The sequence below is a fragment of the Pundamilia nyererei genome, unplaced genomic scaffold, assembly GCF_000239375.1.
Source record: "Pundamilia nyererei isolate P.nyererei 1_Seehausen unplaced genomic scaffold, PunNye1.0 scaffold00024, whole genome shotgun sequence".
Lineage (NCBI taxonomy): Eukaryota > Metazoa > Chordata > Actinopteri > Cichliformes > Cichlidae > Pundamilia > Pundamilia nyererei.
Genome location: NW_005187425.1, coordinates 3,153,210 through 3,168,763, shown reverse-complemented (window position 1 = coordinate 3,168,763; position 15,554 = coordinate 3,153,210). Strand labels below are relative to the sequence as shown.

Below are 15,554 nucleotides of genomic sequence, written 5' to 3'. Positions count from 1 at the left end.
TGATCATATCTTAAAGATGGGATATGCATGAAACTGTTAAAAGCACATCTAACCCTACTTCAGTGAATAAACCAGTGGTATGTCTCACAGTGGCAGTCACTTGTCTGTGTGAATCGGTCCAAGTAGTTAAATTCTTTGGAATTGTTAGCCTGCCTGCCTATCAGATTTGCTTATCAGTTCTCATGGCGCTGGAGGAGGAAAATGGTGACACAGTCTACAGCATGGATCTAAACAATACTTTAGTTTTAAAAGCCAGTGCGATGGTAAATTGCAAACTGTGTCCAGGACAAAAACAACTGAATTTTGCTGCTAACTACAGATCTTTACAAGCACCCGCACAGACGACATGCTAACGCTAATCTAGCCAAGAACCCAGAGTGATGTTAAAGCTGAGCGAATGCTGACCCCAGCCCAGCATACTTTGTGTTCATGCCTAACTACTAAAGAAAAATACTAGAGCAAAGATCATATGTGTGTCTTCAGTAGGATAGGGATTTGTTTCTGTGTGTGGGACTGTATAGGTTTATGCTGTTATATAATATGAGATAAAATTCTATAATTATGAAACAATGAGTTTCAGGTCATTTTATGGAGAAAACTTTCTCCTGGGAATAATTAAGCAACTTAATCCATTATGTTTAAGAAAAGTGTTGTGTGTAATCCCTCAAATATATAATACCTGTTCTTTTTATCATCACACCAGCCAACCGAGTCTTTCCAGACTTATTCAGATGTTTAATTGATGTCAATACTAAAGCGAACACCAGCAATGGCAGTGTGACAGGCTGAAAGGTGAACTGCCTGCAGCAGCTGTGTGTGAAGATAACATCTGAAATTTAAGAATGTTTATAAAGATGTGACCTGGTGTAGGGTGACAGAACCTCTTTTTCCATTGCAGTTTTACTGAGATATGCCGACACAAAGTAAGCAAAACACCTGATTTTAAAGCATTATGGGCATATTATTAGATTTGCATAGATATAAGAATCAATATAACCAAATCTTAAACACAGACTTCCAACGAAGATTATTTTGCTCATTGAAAGAGGCTTAACATGTCGTCCAGAAAATAAACTGTGGTCATTTAATGCATATCAGGATATGAAGTACTAGATAAAGTTCTCTCCTAACCTGCTGCTATTGGCCCCTTTCAGATATGCTCTGCTGCATCTATAATCTGTTGGCTTCCTGTCTAAAAGACCACCCCAGTCAACTTGCAAAAAAAAGTCATTATTATAAGTGAGCCTTTGTAACATTTGTTTTTATTCATATCTTTCAACAGAAGTCTTACTGCATGCAGTTTCCTTAACAAATAGAAAATGCCATAAACAGTCATAGCACATGCAAAAAGCATTTTGTCCCATTCACTCATTTCTAATTTTCGGCGTTTCTTGTGTATGTTGCATTTTCTCTATTCCCCAATTCCAAAGAGAGATCTCTTTTTCTCTCAAGCTGTGTATGAAAGGATACATACAGCGTTCTTAGAATTACCATCCAGTACTCAAAATCTCTCTCTCACACACACACACACACACACACACACATTGCTTGGAGAACAAAAATAAAAAGCATGAAGAGCAAATGTGGTCAGTGCTCAAGCCCACAAGCAAACTAATCTTTGGTATTGATGATAAATATTCTACACGTGTCCTTCGATGTCATGAGGCTACTGTGAGTATGAAGCTGGGAGGAACATTGATCTAAAAGCGACCTACTGTACACTTACTGGCCACTTTATTAGGTACAACTGCTCAAGTCCTCAATACAGCAAACATCTTAACCCATCACATGTGAGCGTCTTGATGTATTTAGGCAGACATGTAGAGATGGTCAAAACAACCTGCTGAACCTGAAACCAATTATCAGAAAGGTGATTTAGTTGACTTTGAGCACAGGATAGTTGTTGGTGTCAGACAGGCTGGTCAGAGTATTTTAGAAACTGCTGATCTACTGGGATTTTCCTGCCATGAATCCCCAGACTGCTTTGAGCTGATAGGAAGGCAACAGCAACTAAAAAGAACCACTTGTTGCAACAAATGTATGTAGAAGAGCATCTTTGAACGTATAATGTGCTGAACATTGAAGCAGATTGCCCACAGCAGCAGAATACCACACTGGGTGGCATTATTGTCAGCTAAGAACAGGAAACTGAGGCTACGGTTTGCAAAGGCCCCCTGCCTTTTATCAAGAATTCAGGACGCTGGTGGTGGTGTAATCGGGTTGGATGTTTTCTTGGCACTCTTTGGGCCCCTTAGTGGAAACCGGACAGTATTGTTGATGAGCTTATCCATCCCTTTAATGACCAAAGTGTGCTATCTTCATTTAACAGAGCTCAAATAATCCAAAACTGGTTATTTCACTGTATTCAGATGGCACCTAGATTTACCAGATCCCAGTAGAGCATCATAGGTGTGCTGCTGACAAATCCACAGCAACTGTGTGATGCTGTGATGTTAGTATGGACTGAAATCTCTGTCTGTGCCTTGAAGAGTTATTTCATAGAACCATCCCGGTTCTATCAAGGTGTGAGTGAGTGTATGTCAGAATGACAGACAGTACAGACTGAGAGGTTTAGTTCTGGTTGGTCTGTTAATTGTGTTGATTTCACTTAAAGTTTTCTGTTTGTGCTAAATTTAAAAAAAAAAAAAAAAACCTCTTTGGTTCTCATCGCAGAGACTGAAAAACCACATCAAATTGATGTGATATTAATTTTGAGGCAGCCTTTGTGTTTTCCCACCCATTCATTTTTTGTTTGGCAAAGATGTCCTATGCTTTTTACTGGTAAAAATATGAGTCGTGATGATGACTAACTAGCATTTTATTTATTTTCTCTTTCAGGCTTCCGAGAACTGTACAAACTGAAGATAAAAACAGATCACTTAAGTTTTTGGACCTTTTAATGGGATCGTGCCTCCTACCTGCAAGTGTACATACATGGGATCGCCAGCCAATCAGATTTGTCTCCGTTTTGGCACTGTGTGTCTAATTGGTGACTAATGTGCTTCTCTTTTGTGTTTTTAATGTAGTCTTCTCCTGAAATGAGCTCATACTCAACCATTCTGTCTCAAATATAGACATACTCCATGTGTTTCCTGTTACTTCAGGCTATAATTGACTTCCTGCCTTAATTTGAGTGCAGACTCGATTTCTGATCATTAATTTGTTTTTGTTTTTTAAGATCTATAATATATTGTGAATTGTTTTAGTTTTGCATTTCTGTTTTTTCTCAACTTTTGCCATTTTTGTTTTACATGTAGCAGATGAAGTGTAAATTAAAGTGTTACAGTGAGCGGCCACCAGGTGGTGTTGTCTTTCTTATTACAGTCAGAGGTCTTTATCGCTGTTGGGAAGCTTGCACAGTTGTAATTTATTCCACCAAGTTTTTCCTACTGACTCACCATTTCTGTGATTTTAATCAGGTACTTTTTAAAATCACATTTTTTTCACATTTTATTTCTTTATTTTTGTTTTATGTTGAGCCAGTTTTCCAAATCCATCCCGAGGAATTCATAGTTACACCCCTTCACCTTTTATTGGGAGGTTATCTTTGTGCAGGATTTTACAAAGGAAATTATTTTTCCTGTCAGACTGGGTGAAAAGGAAAAGATACTGGCGGAACATTGCACAGTGTAATACAAAAACAGACCATGCAGGACGCACTTCAAAAACGAAGACTTGAACAAGGGTCATTCTTTACAGCAGGATGCACTGTTGCTCTGAAATCTTTCCTCCTTTACGTCTGTGCTCTATTCTCAAAAATCATTGGAGAATACTGCAAACTTGCCCAGAAAACACATCTTTGATCAACAAGGAATAAAACTCCTAAATCACGTACAAGCACATGCATTGTTTTGTTTTTGTCCTGTCTTTAAAATAGATCTATTCATCTTCGAGACGAGAGAAAATGCTGAGAGCAGGGAACATTCCTCCACAGGCCATATATAGGCTAGAGGAGACCTCTTATTCACACAGGCTTTTATCAGTAGCTTGTCTGTGTCCCCTTATGTGTGAGAGCTTAGGTGTTCATGCAGTGCTGTAGATGTCTACAAATGAGTAGCCCCTAAGCCATCTGACAGTAACACCTCACCGCTCACAGGCACGCCACAGAGAAAGCCAGCGATTGAGCAGGAGAGCACGTGTGTGTGTGTAAGCATTTCTGTCTTCTTCTGCTTTGTCTCGCCATCTTGACTGACAGGCTCCGAGTCTAAATCTCTGTACTGCTGCTTTGATCTCCTAACACAGTATCTCTCTGTTCTTCTTTACCAACACCGTGTTTAACCAAGAATGAGAGACATACAGACTCGATACAGTGGCTCTGCTTGATAGTCCGTAAGCCAAAACAACCCCAGGTCTCGGTGGGGGGTGAGCCACAGGAGATGCTGATGAAGGAAGACCAAAACCTGGAATCTTTTTCTTTTACAAAAGGAAAATTGTTATGCACGGCTTGATTGGCTACTATGGGCATGGGATTCGGGATGTATTGCCCTCTGTTTGATGTGTTTGAAGGTTTCTCCTCATCCTAGCAGCTACTTTGATCTCTGTTAAACAAAATATTCCCAAATCCCACAGTCCTAACAGAGATTAGCGTCCATATATGCATGAACATCTAAGAGGTGTTCAACTAGGGCACTGGTCAGGTCACATGACTGTATCAACTTAAGAGGTGAGCGGGTCCTCACGTAAAAACTTCTAAAGGTGTTTATATTTGTATGTCTGATAATTATCCAGGGCGAGGATTATTTTTTCTGATAAATGAGGCCAGTCTCATTTAAAAGTGAAAGATCTATGTGCAGCAATTACAGTTCAGGTGTGTGCAGTGGATATTAGGAAAATAATTAGACTGGACTGATTAGAAGGTCCCTAAGTAAAGGGAGAGATGGTCTGTTGATGTTTTTCCAAACCTAAATTACAGCAATATTGGCGTATGAAAACAACTACAGTGGAGAGACTAATTTAAAGCAGAGTTTAAACAAAAGTCAAAAATCTCTGTGTGTTCAGGTCACTAATTACCTTCAGCAATAAATAGGCTGGGGTGAGGCGTTCCCTACAGAGACGTGGCTTTGTTTGTCCATGAAGGCTAGAATTTTTGGTTTAAAAGAAAACATCATTTTTGACAAGTTATTAAAATTGTGTGGTAGTGGTAAGAATTAAAATTTTTTTAATTGAGTTATAAAAGAAGAGACAAAGTTCACTATTTGAAATATTCTATGTCTAACAAATGTTTTACCACCACTAAGATACTTGCATTTGCACAATCCACACAGTGATGGGATGTAATAGAGAAGTATTCAGTCCTTTTTTTCAGTAATTTAAATGCGACTTTATACTTCTGCTACAATATTCCAAGGAATAGGTTTAAAACCTATAATATCCACATAGCTTGTGTTAAAATGTGTGTTACATGAACGCATAAGCAACTGGGATCCACTTAACGCACTGTAATTTTGGCTCCTTTTTTCTGTATGGGAATATTTTTAGGTTTCAAGTTAATTTTGCTAGTAAGTATTATCTTTTGCTGTGCAGTGGCCACTATGGTCTCTAGTACAGGATAATGGCACTTAAATTTTTTAAAGATTCTCTCGAGACTATTGCTTTAATGGCATCAACTTGTTTTAGAGCAAGTGCCATGGGACCATAAGCAGAAAGCAACAGTTTTTTGTGTTTTTTTTTTTTTACACGGTGGTGGGTTTGGTTATTGTTTTAAAAATGTTTATCCATTCCATCTCACAGCTATCACAAACTATTGATCATAACAGTACAGATTGTGCAGTAGTACATTAGCCTCAATAGCAGCACTCCAGTATTGTTTGAAGTAATATTTGTAGAGCAGATCCTTTACTGGTAATTGGTGTACCTACTTAAGTAAGGATAACTTAAGCAGGAAATTAAAACGGTTCTTCTAACACTGATTAAAAAAAATGTCATTACTAAGCAGTGGAGCATATCCTGGAGGTCTGTATTGAAATGATTGATTAATATTTCTGTAACGGTTTGAGCCTGTTTGGCCCTCATCCTTCCGCAAGGTGAAGCTCCACTGACTGTATTTGCCCCAAGAGGAGTTCTGTGACCTTGTTAGTGATTTCGCCAATGCTCCACCGCTGATTAAATACTGGGCACATTTTTAAACCTTAAGATTATACTGTTTAGGTTCCAATTCAATTACATAGCAAGGAAATTGGATCATAAACTCTTTAAAGGATCGTTAACAATCATTAGACAAGATAATAGCATGGCAATCAAAATATGTTTAAAAAAAAAAAAGCAAAAAACTTCCAAAGTCTTTTAGTGACTTTGTTGTTTTTGGACATTTTCCAAGATGATTAATTTGGAAATGATTGATTTACAGTTGTAATTAGCTGTGCTCTGCATAGATGCATAATAATCGTATATCTCCCTGCTTGTTTTAAAGTATTAATTGGTTTCATTAACAAAAGCAGTTAATTGAATAACAATTAACAAAGTTGATGATGGTATCGGCAGCGCATGCAAACTCCCTTGTGTTTTCCCTGTGATGATAATGAAACCACCTTTTTATCAGATTGAAATTTTGTGTGTTGGACTATGTAATGACTAATATGATATTGAGCTTATTAGTTTATTCGAGTGACTCACTGAGGCGTTAAGCTGGTACTGAACACTTTGTGTTTAACAGGTAGGCACCATATGCTGCCTTAATCAGACATTGGAATCACATTTGGTTGTTAAATTGTCTTCTAATAAAAGCAGGTAGTAAAACAACTTGTGCTAATTCAATTTCAGGAGAGTTTTTCTGGAGTGAACAGCTGTTTCTGTTTGCTGGATTGCTTTAACAATCTCCCTCTCCTCTTTCTTATTTGTAAGGTTTAACTCCAACAGCTTGTTTGTTCTTCAACTTTTCTTGTAGAAAATAGAGATGGAGGGTGGACGAGCTGTCCACTCTCCTTAAAAGAAGACAATGCCAGGCATATTGTAGTGACAGCTTGCATTGTGTGTGCGCTTGTGTGTGTGTAAGAGAGAGGGAGAGAAAGGAGAAGGGAGATGGAGAGTATGCGTGTGTGTGTGTGTGTGTATATTAGAAAAACAGAAAAATTTAGAGAATGTGTGCACGCGCGTGTGTGTGTGTGTGTGTTTGCATGTGTGTTACAGTGACAGCTTGTATTCTGCGTGATTAATGATGTGCTGTGTGACTTGATAAGTGCTTCGGAGGACCAACGCTTGTTTCAATTAGACCTTGTGAAGGTCGCGACGCCGCGCCGGCCTCTCATTATCATATCCATAATCAATCCACATTATCATAGGGGAATGTGGAATGGATGTGTGATATCTTGGTCATGCACACGCACACGCTCACAGGCACCTAATGACATACCAAAACACAATAACATACTCTCTCACTCACAAGAGCACACGCACACTCTTCACTCCAAGTTGATTTGAATCATGACAGTGGCTGTCGGAACGGATTGTCTGTTCAGATTAAGTGTATGTTTCTGAGAATTAAGCAGCATTGATGGTGGTGGCATTTCAGATCCCCACTGCAGACACAAATGCCAAAACATCATTCTGTCATTACCCCCCTCCTTCTCTTTCACACAAGCACATATATGACCACACACACACACACACTTAACTAGGACCCTGGGGCATTTTTAATAGAGGCGAAGTGATTCGTATGTTTTTACTCCTCTAATGAGAACAGATTGAGTGGTATTTACACTTCATCGGCTGATCTAACCACCTACACATTTCCCTCATGCTTCTGCTGCTCACTGGCCAAAACAGACATGTGGAAAGGACCAGAGCTTGGCTTTCAAACAGCGACACAACATGAACATTATCTTTGTCTCTTTGGCTCATGGTGGCAGCGTGGCAAGATAAATATGAACTGTTAAAAGAAGAAAACTGCAGCCAGAATTGGGATCTTAAAGGAAGCTGCGTGTATTTGATTCAGGCAATGAAACGGCAAGGAAAAAGCATCTTAAACTGGATTTAACTCTCTGGCGAGCTCGTTGTTCTGGCGGGGGCAACTCACTTGGGATCTGACTGTTATTTCCTAGGAAATCTTTAATATAATCAATAAGTCCGCCGAACATAACAAACATTTAAACAAACTAATAAGGATTATATAATACAATAAAAATAAAGTGAGGAAAATGTTGGAGGTTAAAACTTAAATTATAATACTACTGGTGCAATTAGAGGTCCTGAAGAAGATATTAAACATTAATTAACTCAGTAGGCTAATATTCAGTGAAGGGAGAATCTTCCCAGGCGGTCAAGATAGATAGGCTGAGGAAGAGGAACTTAAAGCACTTCAAAGACTAAGGATACCACTGATTTGGCATTTCACTGCTATAATATTGTCAGATTTACAATTAAAAAATGTAAGTATTTTATTCCATGCATTTTATTCTAGTGAGTTTAAAAACTATGCTGCTCGCATAACCCAAAAAGATAATTACGTTGGAGAATCAGGTGTGTTGTGCTCATAATGGATAATTTAGACTTCAAAATAAATGAGGACCACGCTGTACTTCTCAAGATCTGCGAGCAAGCTTTGATTAATGTTAGAGTGAAGTATGAATTAGTTTTCCTGTGTGTGCCACACTGTGTTTTTATACTTGAGTGACTTGAGTATTGGGCTACTTCATTGTTTTCTTTTCAGGGGAATTTAAGCACAATAGCTGCTGTATGAATTAAACCCATGACCTTCCTGTTGCGAGACAAAGTCATTTCCCACCAGTTCATCCTGCAGTGGTATTCTCTGGTAAAATGAAAAATGTAATTAAACTGTAACCTAGCGGTGCAGTTTATAGGTGCGTAGCTTTCCTCTAGGCTGGCATATTACTTATCAGGTCCTTGTTTATACCGTTGTGCAAAGTTGACTGAGTTCATCATAGATCAGCGAATCTATAAGCCTATCAGATGATGGCTAAAAACGTGCAAAGCCCTGCCCTGGGAGGTTAGAACCGAACATTTTACTACCTATTAAACACTTAAAGGTGGGAATTTACAACATGAATCAGCTCTTCTGAACACTAATGGCTTTATCGGTGTATTTTCTACAGATGGAGAAAGAGAGTCGTGACATTTCTTTTTGCCAAGGAAAAGGCCATACTCAGCAGGAGTTATCAAAGGCAAAAAGTAAAAAGTTCGAGTTAGCTATCTCTCTCTCTCTTTCTCTCTCTCTCTCTCCCCCTGGAGATACTCATGTTAAGCATAATTAAGCAGATTTGATTAGCATCAAGCCTGGCTTCCTCTCTTGACTTTTAATGAATGTAAATCTACCATCTACATCCTAAAGATTAATTTCTGCCAATTAAAAAACACAAGAGGGCTTATTCGAGAGAGGTGGGGGGGTTGGGAGGGAAAGAAGTGTTAAAGTCCTTTGAGTTGGAGTACAGTCAGAGTTTTATCCTCTTCCCCCTTGTCTTATGGTGAGATGGTCTCTGGAGATCTGTGTCTCTCTCTCCCTCTCGACTGAGATCATTATCAACACAATGTTCCGTGAAAGCCACTTTGAAAGGACTGCAAGCTCCATATGTAAATGATGGAAGTGTGTGTGTGTGTGTGTGTGTGTGTGTGTGTGTGTGTGTGTGTGTGTGTGTGTGGATAAGGAATCAGTTTGGGGTAAAGGGGTCAATTTGTCAAGCCAAGGTTACTGGCCCCTGTACGAGCTCTTGTACAGCCGCTTTGCATTTATAAGAGAGAGGAGGTGCAACACAAATTACCTTTAAAAAGAAAGTTATGCCTTTTTTAAATTGATTTTTAAAACATTTTATGATTTTTTTTAATCCACCTGTGATAACACTATCAGACTCTACACCGGCGGGGTGGTATTTTTCCAAATATTTAATTTCATTGACAGATCTGCATAAATCTAAAATATGTATTTTTTCATCAGCGCAATTAGAAAAATAGACTGCCCATAAAAGTCAAATACTACCACTTCTACATATCTAATATTTGATATATTAGAATAAGGCGTTCAATACTTTATTTAAAGCACTCTGCTTGTCATAATCAGATTTTTAAAAGTCCCTCTGATATCCATAAAGACTAGTATTTGGGGATAACACAAACATTTTCTCTCAGAAAAAGAACTGCAGTCATTTACTTCTTTCCCCCCCGAGGATAAAATAATTATACCCAAATATGTTATAGGAAGATTACCCTAATATGGAGATTTAAATGTTATAAAGCTGGAGATTGCATTGCTACAGACATCAGAGGCGTTAATATTTAGGTGTCGTTTCGTTAGGCGTTCATAAATAGGCTTATCCAAAGTTTATGTGGGCTAATCTTTGCTCTCTCTCCCTCTCCTCTCTCTGATCGCGTCTCTCACTCTCTAAGAATAAGCCCAGGCTCCTCCTCTTTATGTTAATGTGACAGTAGCATCTCCAGCTCTGAGACAAGCCTCCGCTCATTCTGATTCAAGTATGTGATCTGTTTTTCCACACACGGACCCCGTCTACTCTTCTTTCATCCCCCTCTCTCCTCTTCGGCACGCTCCATGCGCAGTTCACACTCTCCAAAGTGTATGCGTGTGTTCGGCCAAGTTACTTTCTTAAATAGTTGACTTTGAAGTTTACTTATTCTCCAGTTCTTGGTCATGACCACTATGGCAACTCCTGCGCCTCCGGCTCTGCTGCCCGCAGCTCCACTCGGGCACCACCCGGCGCCAAGTTCCGTGTCTCCGGCCACAAACTCTCCGCCACCTGCGGCCACCTCCGCCGCTTCCTCCCCGGCTCCTCCGGTGGCGCACCCGGCGCTGCTTCACCAGTTCAGGGCGGACCTCTTACTGCCGAACGGGACCCCGTTAAAGAGCGGAGGAGCTCCGGTGTCCAGCAGCGCTAAGCCCGTGTACGCCACTGCGTCGCCCGTAGAGAGCACGCCGCAGAACAACGAGTGCAAACTGGTGGAGGTGAAAGGTGCCAAACTGGCGTCGTTCACGGTGAAAGACAAGGAGCTCATCTGTTTGCCTCAGGCTTTCGACGTGTTTCTCAAACACCTGGTCGGCGGGCTACACACCGTTTACACCAAGCTGAAACGGCTGGACATTACCCCGGTGGTGTGCAACGTGGAGCAGGTCCGGGTTCTTCGGGGGCTCGGGGCCATCCAGCCCGGGGTGAACCGGTGCAAACTTATCTCCAGGCAGGACTTTGAGACGCTTTACAACGACTGTACCAATGCAAGGTGAGGCAGGGGTCCGGGGAGAGGAGAGCGAAGGGAAGGTGGGGAGGGTGGCAGTGTGATGGAGGGTTACCCAGCTCATTATTGAGGGAGGGGGAGTGCAGCAGGTGGGGTTAGCAGATAGCTACAAATATATCAAATTTGGGGATCAAACAGTCAGCAGGTCATGAAAAGGATCACAAAAATCTACATAATAATATAAACTCCATTATTACTAATGACCTTGTGTTATTTTATATCTAATAGGGTATCTCTACACAGTTATGTTTCAGAACTTGCCTACAAATGATTCCACTAATTTAAAAGCAAACTCAGTTTCCTTAAAGCTGCTGCATGAGGAAAAATACATTTTCCATATGTTTATTTATTTATTTGAGCTTTTATTGGAGTTCGTGTTTGATTTGATAATAACTGACTTGGGTCCAGTTAACCCCTTCTCATTTGCCACAGCACTGCTGCTGCTGGGGCTGTTACTAATTACCATTTTTATGGATGATAAACACTGTGATGGTGATTATGGTGTTGGCGATAATGAATTTTAGTAATCCTTATGAGAAAAACACTCTTAAAAGTTTCTCATGTTATCTGGGAGTCTGATCTCTCGCGCTGACATGCACGCACGCACTACTTCCCTTTCTCTCTGACACACTCACACTTGCACACATTGAATGTGACACTGTCATTCTGAGAAATTGATTCTTCACAGAAATTAATTAATTTTCATTTGGCCCCAAGCGGCAGCTTAAATCAGAACAAGCTCACTCACTCACTCACTGATCCCTTTACTCTCTCCCTCCTTCTCTTTGCCTCCCTCGCTCCATCCCTCTCTCTCTCTCTCCCTTCTTAATAACTTGCTGTCTTATCATATCAACACTCTTTAGCCCTGAGCATCAGAACAGAGGAGATGATTAAATGAATTCTCGGTATTTATGATGCGATTATGTAAATTAGCCTGTTTTGCAGAACTCTGATGGTGACCAGCTACATGGGTCATCAATCCAGTGTGCAGCAGATATGTTTGGATAAAGGGGGCTAAATTGGCTGGGATTTGTGGTTTCCTGGTGCCTCAGTCTGCTGTTGTGCAGACCACATGCTCATAACAGCATGAGTTTGAATCCAGAGCAGTGTGGATTAGTCTTAGTTTGGGGAATTTATATTGTTTGATGGTTAATCCTAGCTCCTTGGAGCATGAATGATCCAATTTACACCTGCCATTAAATGGAGATGGAGAATGCATCTAGATGTGCGCTGATAAATGCCAAAATACCGATTCTGCAATGTTTAAATTACTTTTTTCCCCCCAGTTCTTTAGATTTACTGTTTGTAGGTAAGATCATTCCAGTGTTTTGATATGCCCTCATTTTATTTAATCTTTAAGCCGTTTTTGGTTTTTAAGTCAAAGTGTGGGATTTAAGACAAGCTTTGACTTGTTGAGCAAGCCCAGAAAAAAAATTTCAAAAAGAAACATACTATTGTGAGAATCAGCTTCCAGCTTTACATGCGTGGATTAACACCTGCGCTTAAGCATTTGCGGCCCTCCAACCAAGACAAAATCCAGATGCATCTTCTGGCTGCTTGGGGATTTCTTCTATGTCTGGTGTTAATGGGAACGATGTTATACAACCCCCGAAAAATACACATCCTCTGCCGTCTCTAATTATCCACACAACACTCAAACAGCCTTTACTTAATGAGATCTTAAAACATCACTCGTCTGAAATCTTCAAACGACTTCTGTGATTCTTTGTCTGAAGGCTTCAAGTGTGCTGCGGTAGCCATTAGTATCAGCTCCACCTGCATTAGAAGTTTCTAAGTAATCCCCGGCGTGGACGGATCGACATACAATAGCAGGTAAAAAGTGAAACTCACGATGGCTTTTGTTTAAAGATTTCTGACCAAAGCGAAAAGTTTCAAGAACATCTCAGAGATTTTGATGATGCAGCTTTCCGACCACGTCAAGGCTGACTGAGGTTCCTGTTACTGATTAAGACAGCCATCACTTATTATTTTCCAGTTCACTACAGTGAGACAGGCTTGAAAAAAATAGCAGCCTTGTCTGATAGTTTAACATGACTAACAGAATGCTTTACATGGCTTTCATCCTGCTACTTATTCTTTGGGCCGTTTGTTTATTCATTGGTCCTTTTTTTTAGATTAAAATGAAGTGGTTTTTTGAAGCAGTGTCCTCTGTTTACCGTTGTCTTTCCTTCTCCTCTTTGTCTCACTGTTAACTCCTGCTGTGCACACACACACACACACACACTGACCACTGACTCATCAAACCATGAAGAAGGGCCGACTTCACCCTCACTCAAAGCCTAGTTATAATTCATGCATAGGTGACACACAAACACACTCTCTGTTAACACGCACACACAGAAACTCACATGGTCACGCCTGTGTGTTTGCTGGCTTTGCTGCTAAATGACATTAGTTCCACAGTGAGAACATGGCGTGTAGGAGGCAACCTGATCCTCCATCCTTTTCTTTCTCCCTGACAAAGGAACAGTTTCATTCTCTGTTAGTAACACACATCAAATAGCTCGCTCAGGTCAAAGTGTGTGTGTGCATATAGTTTACAGATGCCCTATAAGTATTCATTATGCAGTGTCCATATATGCCTACCCTCCTGAATGTTACATAAAAGTAGTGTAACATGGCAAACTGATTACGTTAATAACAACACACTTGAATAGTAACACAGGATATATATTTATAAGTAATTGTATTTAAGGTTTGCAACTTATAATGCATTTTTATATTATTTCTATATATGCATTTTTTTTTACTTGGCACCTGATTTGGACCATGCAGATAGGTTTGTTTGCCCTCATATTTGCATTAAGATTCTTGCCTCCAACCCTGTAAAATGAGGTAAAAGTAATTGTGCAAAGGATTGGAAAATGACATTTAAAAAAAAACAAAAAACTTAATGGCAATTTTTCCAGAAAAAAGTCCATGTTACAGATAACAACTGGACAGATAGCAGTTTTCAGAGGACCTAATTTCTTCCAAAGAAATTGTCCCTATTAAAACTGCTGATAGTGTGTTATTTTTGATGAACCACAGTACCAAGGTCACGTTTTCTTGGGAGATACTGCTGAAAGAGGCCCCTTTTTTTTCTAATAGCGTGAGCAAAATTCCATTTACCACAAATATATTTGGGTGGAAACGGAAATCCTTTTTTTGGGTAATTTTCAGCTGGCATTCACACGCTTTTCTTTGCAGCTCATGCAGCAGGGGCGTCAACAAAAGCAGAGTCAAATATATGAAGCAGGTGTTAATGTTACTCGAACTTAAATCAAACGACGAATGATGAATGAGACACAGTGGTATGTAGAGTACAACAAAAGCACCCTCTTTGTGTTTCTCGACTTGGCAGTGTCGAGCCAGTGTTTTTTTTGTGTGTGTGTGTGTGTGTGTGTGTGTGTGTGCATGGGAAGGTGGACTTCTCAGAGCTGAGCCCCACTGCCATGCCATAACTCACTGTCAAAGTCAGCAGTGTTAGGATGAAGGGGCGGAGGGCTGTGTGTATGCCCATGTGTGTTCGAGTGTCTGTGTTAGGCTGGGGCGGTTAGCTCAACTTTAACCTCATCGCTCTTTTGATCTTTTATAGAGACGAGCACGATGAGATAGAGAGGGCCTCCATGTCTTCCACTGTGACAGGTTTTAATGGAGTACACATACTTTTCAAACGCACAGACACACTCAGTCTTGACACAGCTTTGACCCTGGAATGCGGGACAGGAATGTGAAGCGGTATCAGTTTAGGAGATCAGATTTTTTGCCATGATCAAACGTCCTCAAAGTCGAGCCCCACTGTGTGTGTGTGTGTGTGTGTGTGCGCACGTCTGTCTGTGTGTGTTGTCCTGCCTGCTTCTTTCATGACATCATCACGCAGGCTTTCCTAATAACAATGGCGCAGAAAGCTTTTTCAGCCCTCGATTTGAGAGGAAGATCACAACATCAATCTTTCCCTGCCTTCTGTAACCACCAACATAAGTCTTCCTGCGTACAGCAGCGACATTATGATTTATCAAACCGGACCGTGACGGCGAATACAAACCCATGTGATAAACACAGATTGAAAGGATGGGAGCATGGGAGCTGTAAAGCGCCTCTAATATATTCAAAACAAAATCTTGTTTGAGCAAGTTCTCTTTTTTTTTTTTTCCCTCGCTCTCTCTCCCCACACATTCATATAAACACACACACACACACAGCTGCTACCTATCACCACCTCAGTCCCTCCAAGCTAGTTGCTGTTCCACTGTTCCACTGTTTTGACTGTAACACTTCCTCTTCTTTCATTACTTTTCTCTTTCCCCTGTGTGTGTGTGTGTGTGTGTGTGTGTGTGTGTGTGTGTGTGTGTGTGTGTGTG

At 40.4% G+C, this 15,554-nt stretch overlaps 2 protein-coding genes across 3 annotated transcripts in view; both read left to right on the top strand.

Annotated features, from left to right (window-relative positions):
* Positions 1-3,206, top strand: part of mzt1 (mitotic spindle organizing protein 1) — a 6,547-nt gene extending 3,341 nt beyond the window's left edge. Inside the window, exon 3 of the mRNA XM_005727403.2 lies at positions 2,839-3,206. Within this exon, the coding sequence (XP_005727460.1) occupies positions 2,839-2,862 (24 nt within the window). The 3' untranslated portion in view covers positions 2,863-3,206. The remainder of the gene's footprint in view (positions 1-2,838) is intronic.
* Positions 3,207-10,380: 7,174 nt separating this feature from the next.
* Positions 10,381-15,554, top strand: part of dachc (dachshund c) — a 22,158-nt gene continuing 16,984 nt past the window's right edge. For both annotated transcript variants that reach the window (XM_005727402.1, XM_005727401.1), the window contains exon 1: positions 10,381-11,175. In XM_005727402.1, coding sequence (XP_005727459.1) covers positions 10,592-11,175 — 584 coding nt within the window. In that variant the 5' untranslated portion in view covers positions 10,381-10,591. The remainder of the gene's footprint in view (positions 11,176-15,554) is intronic.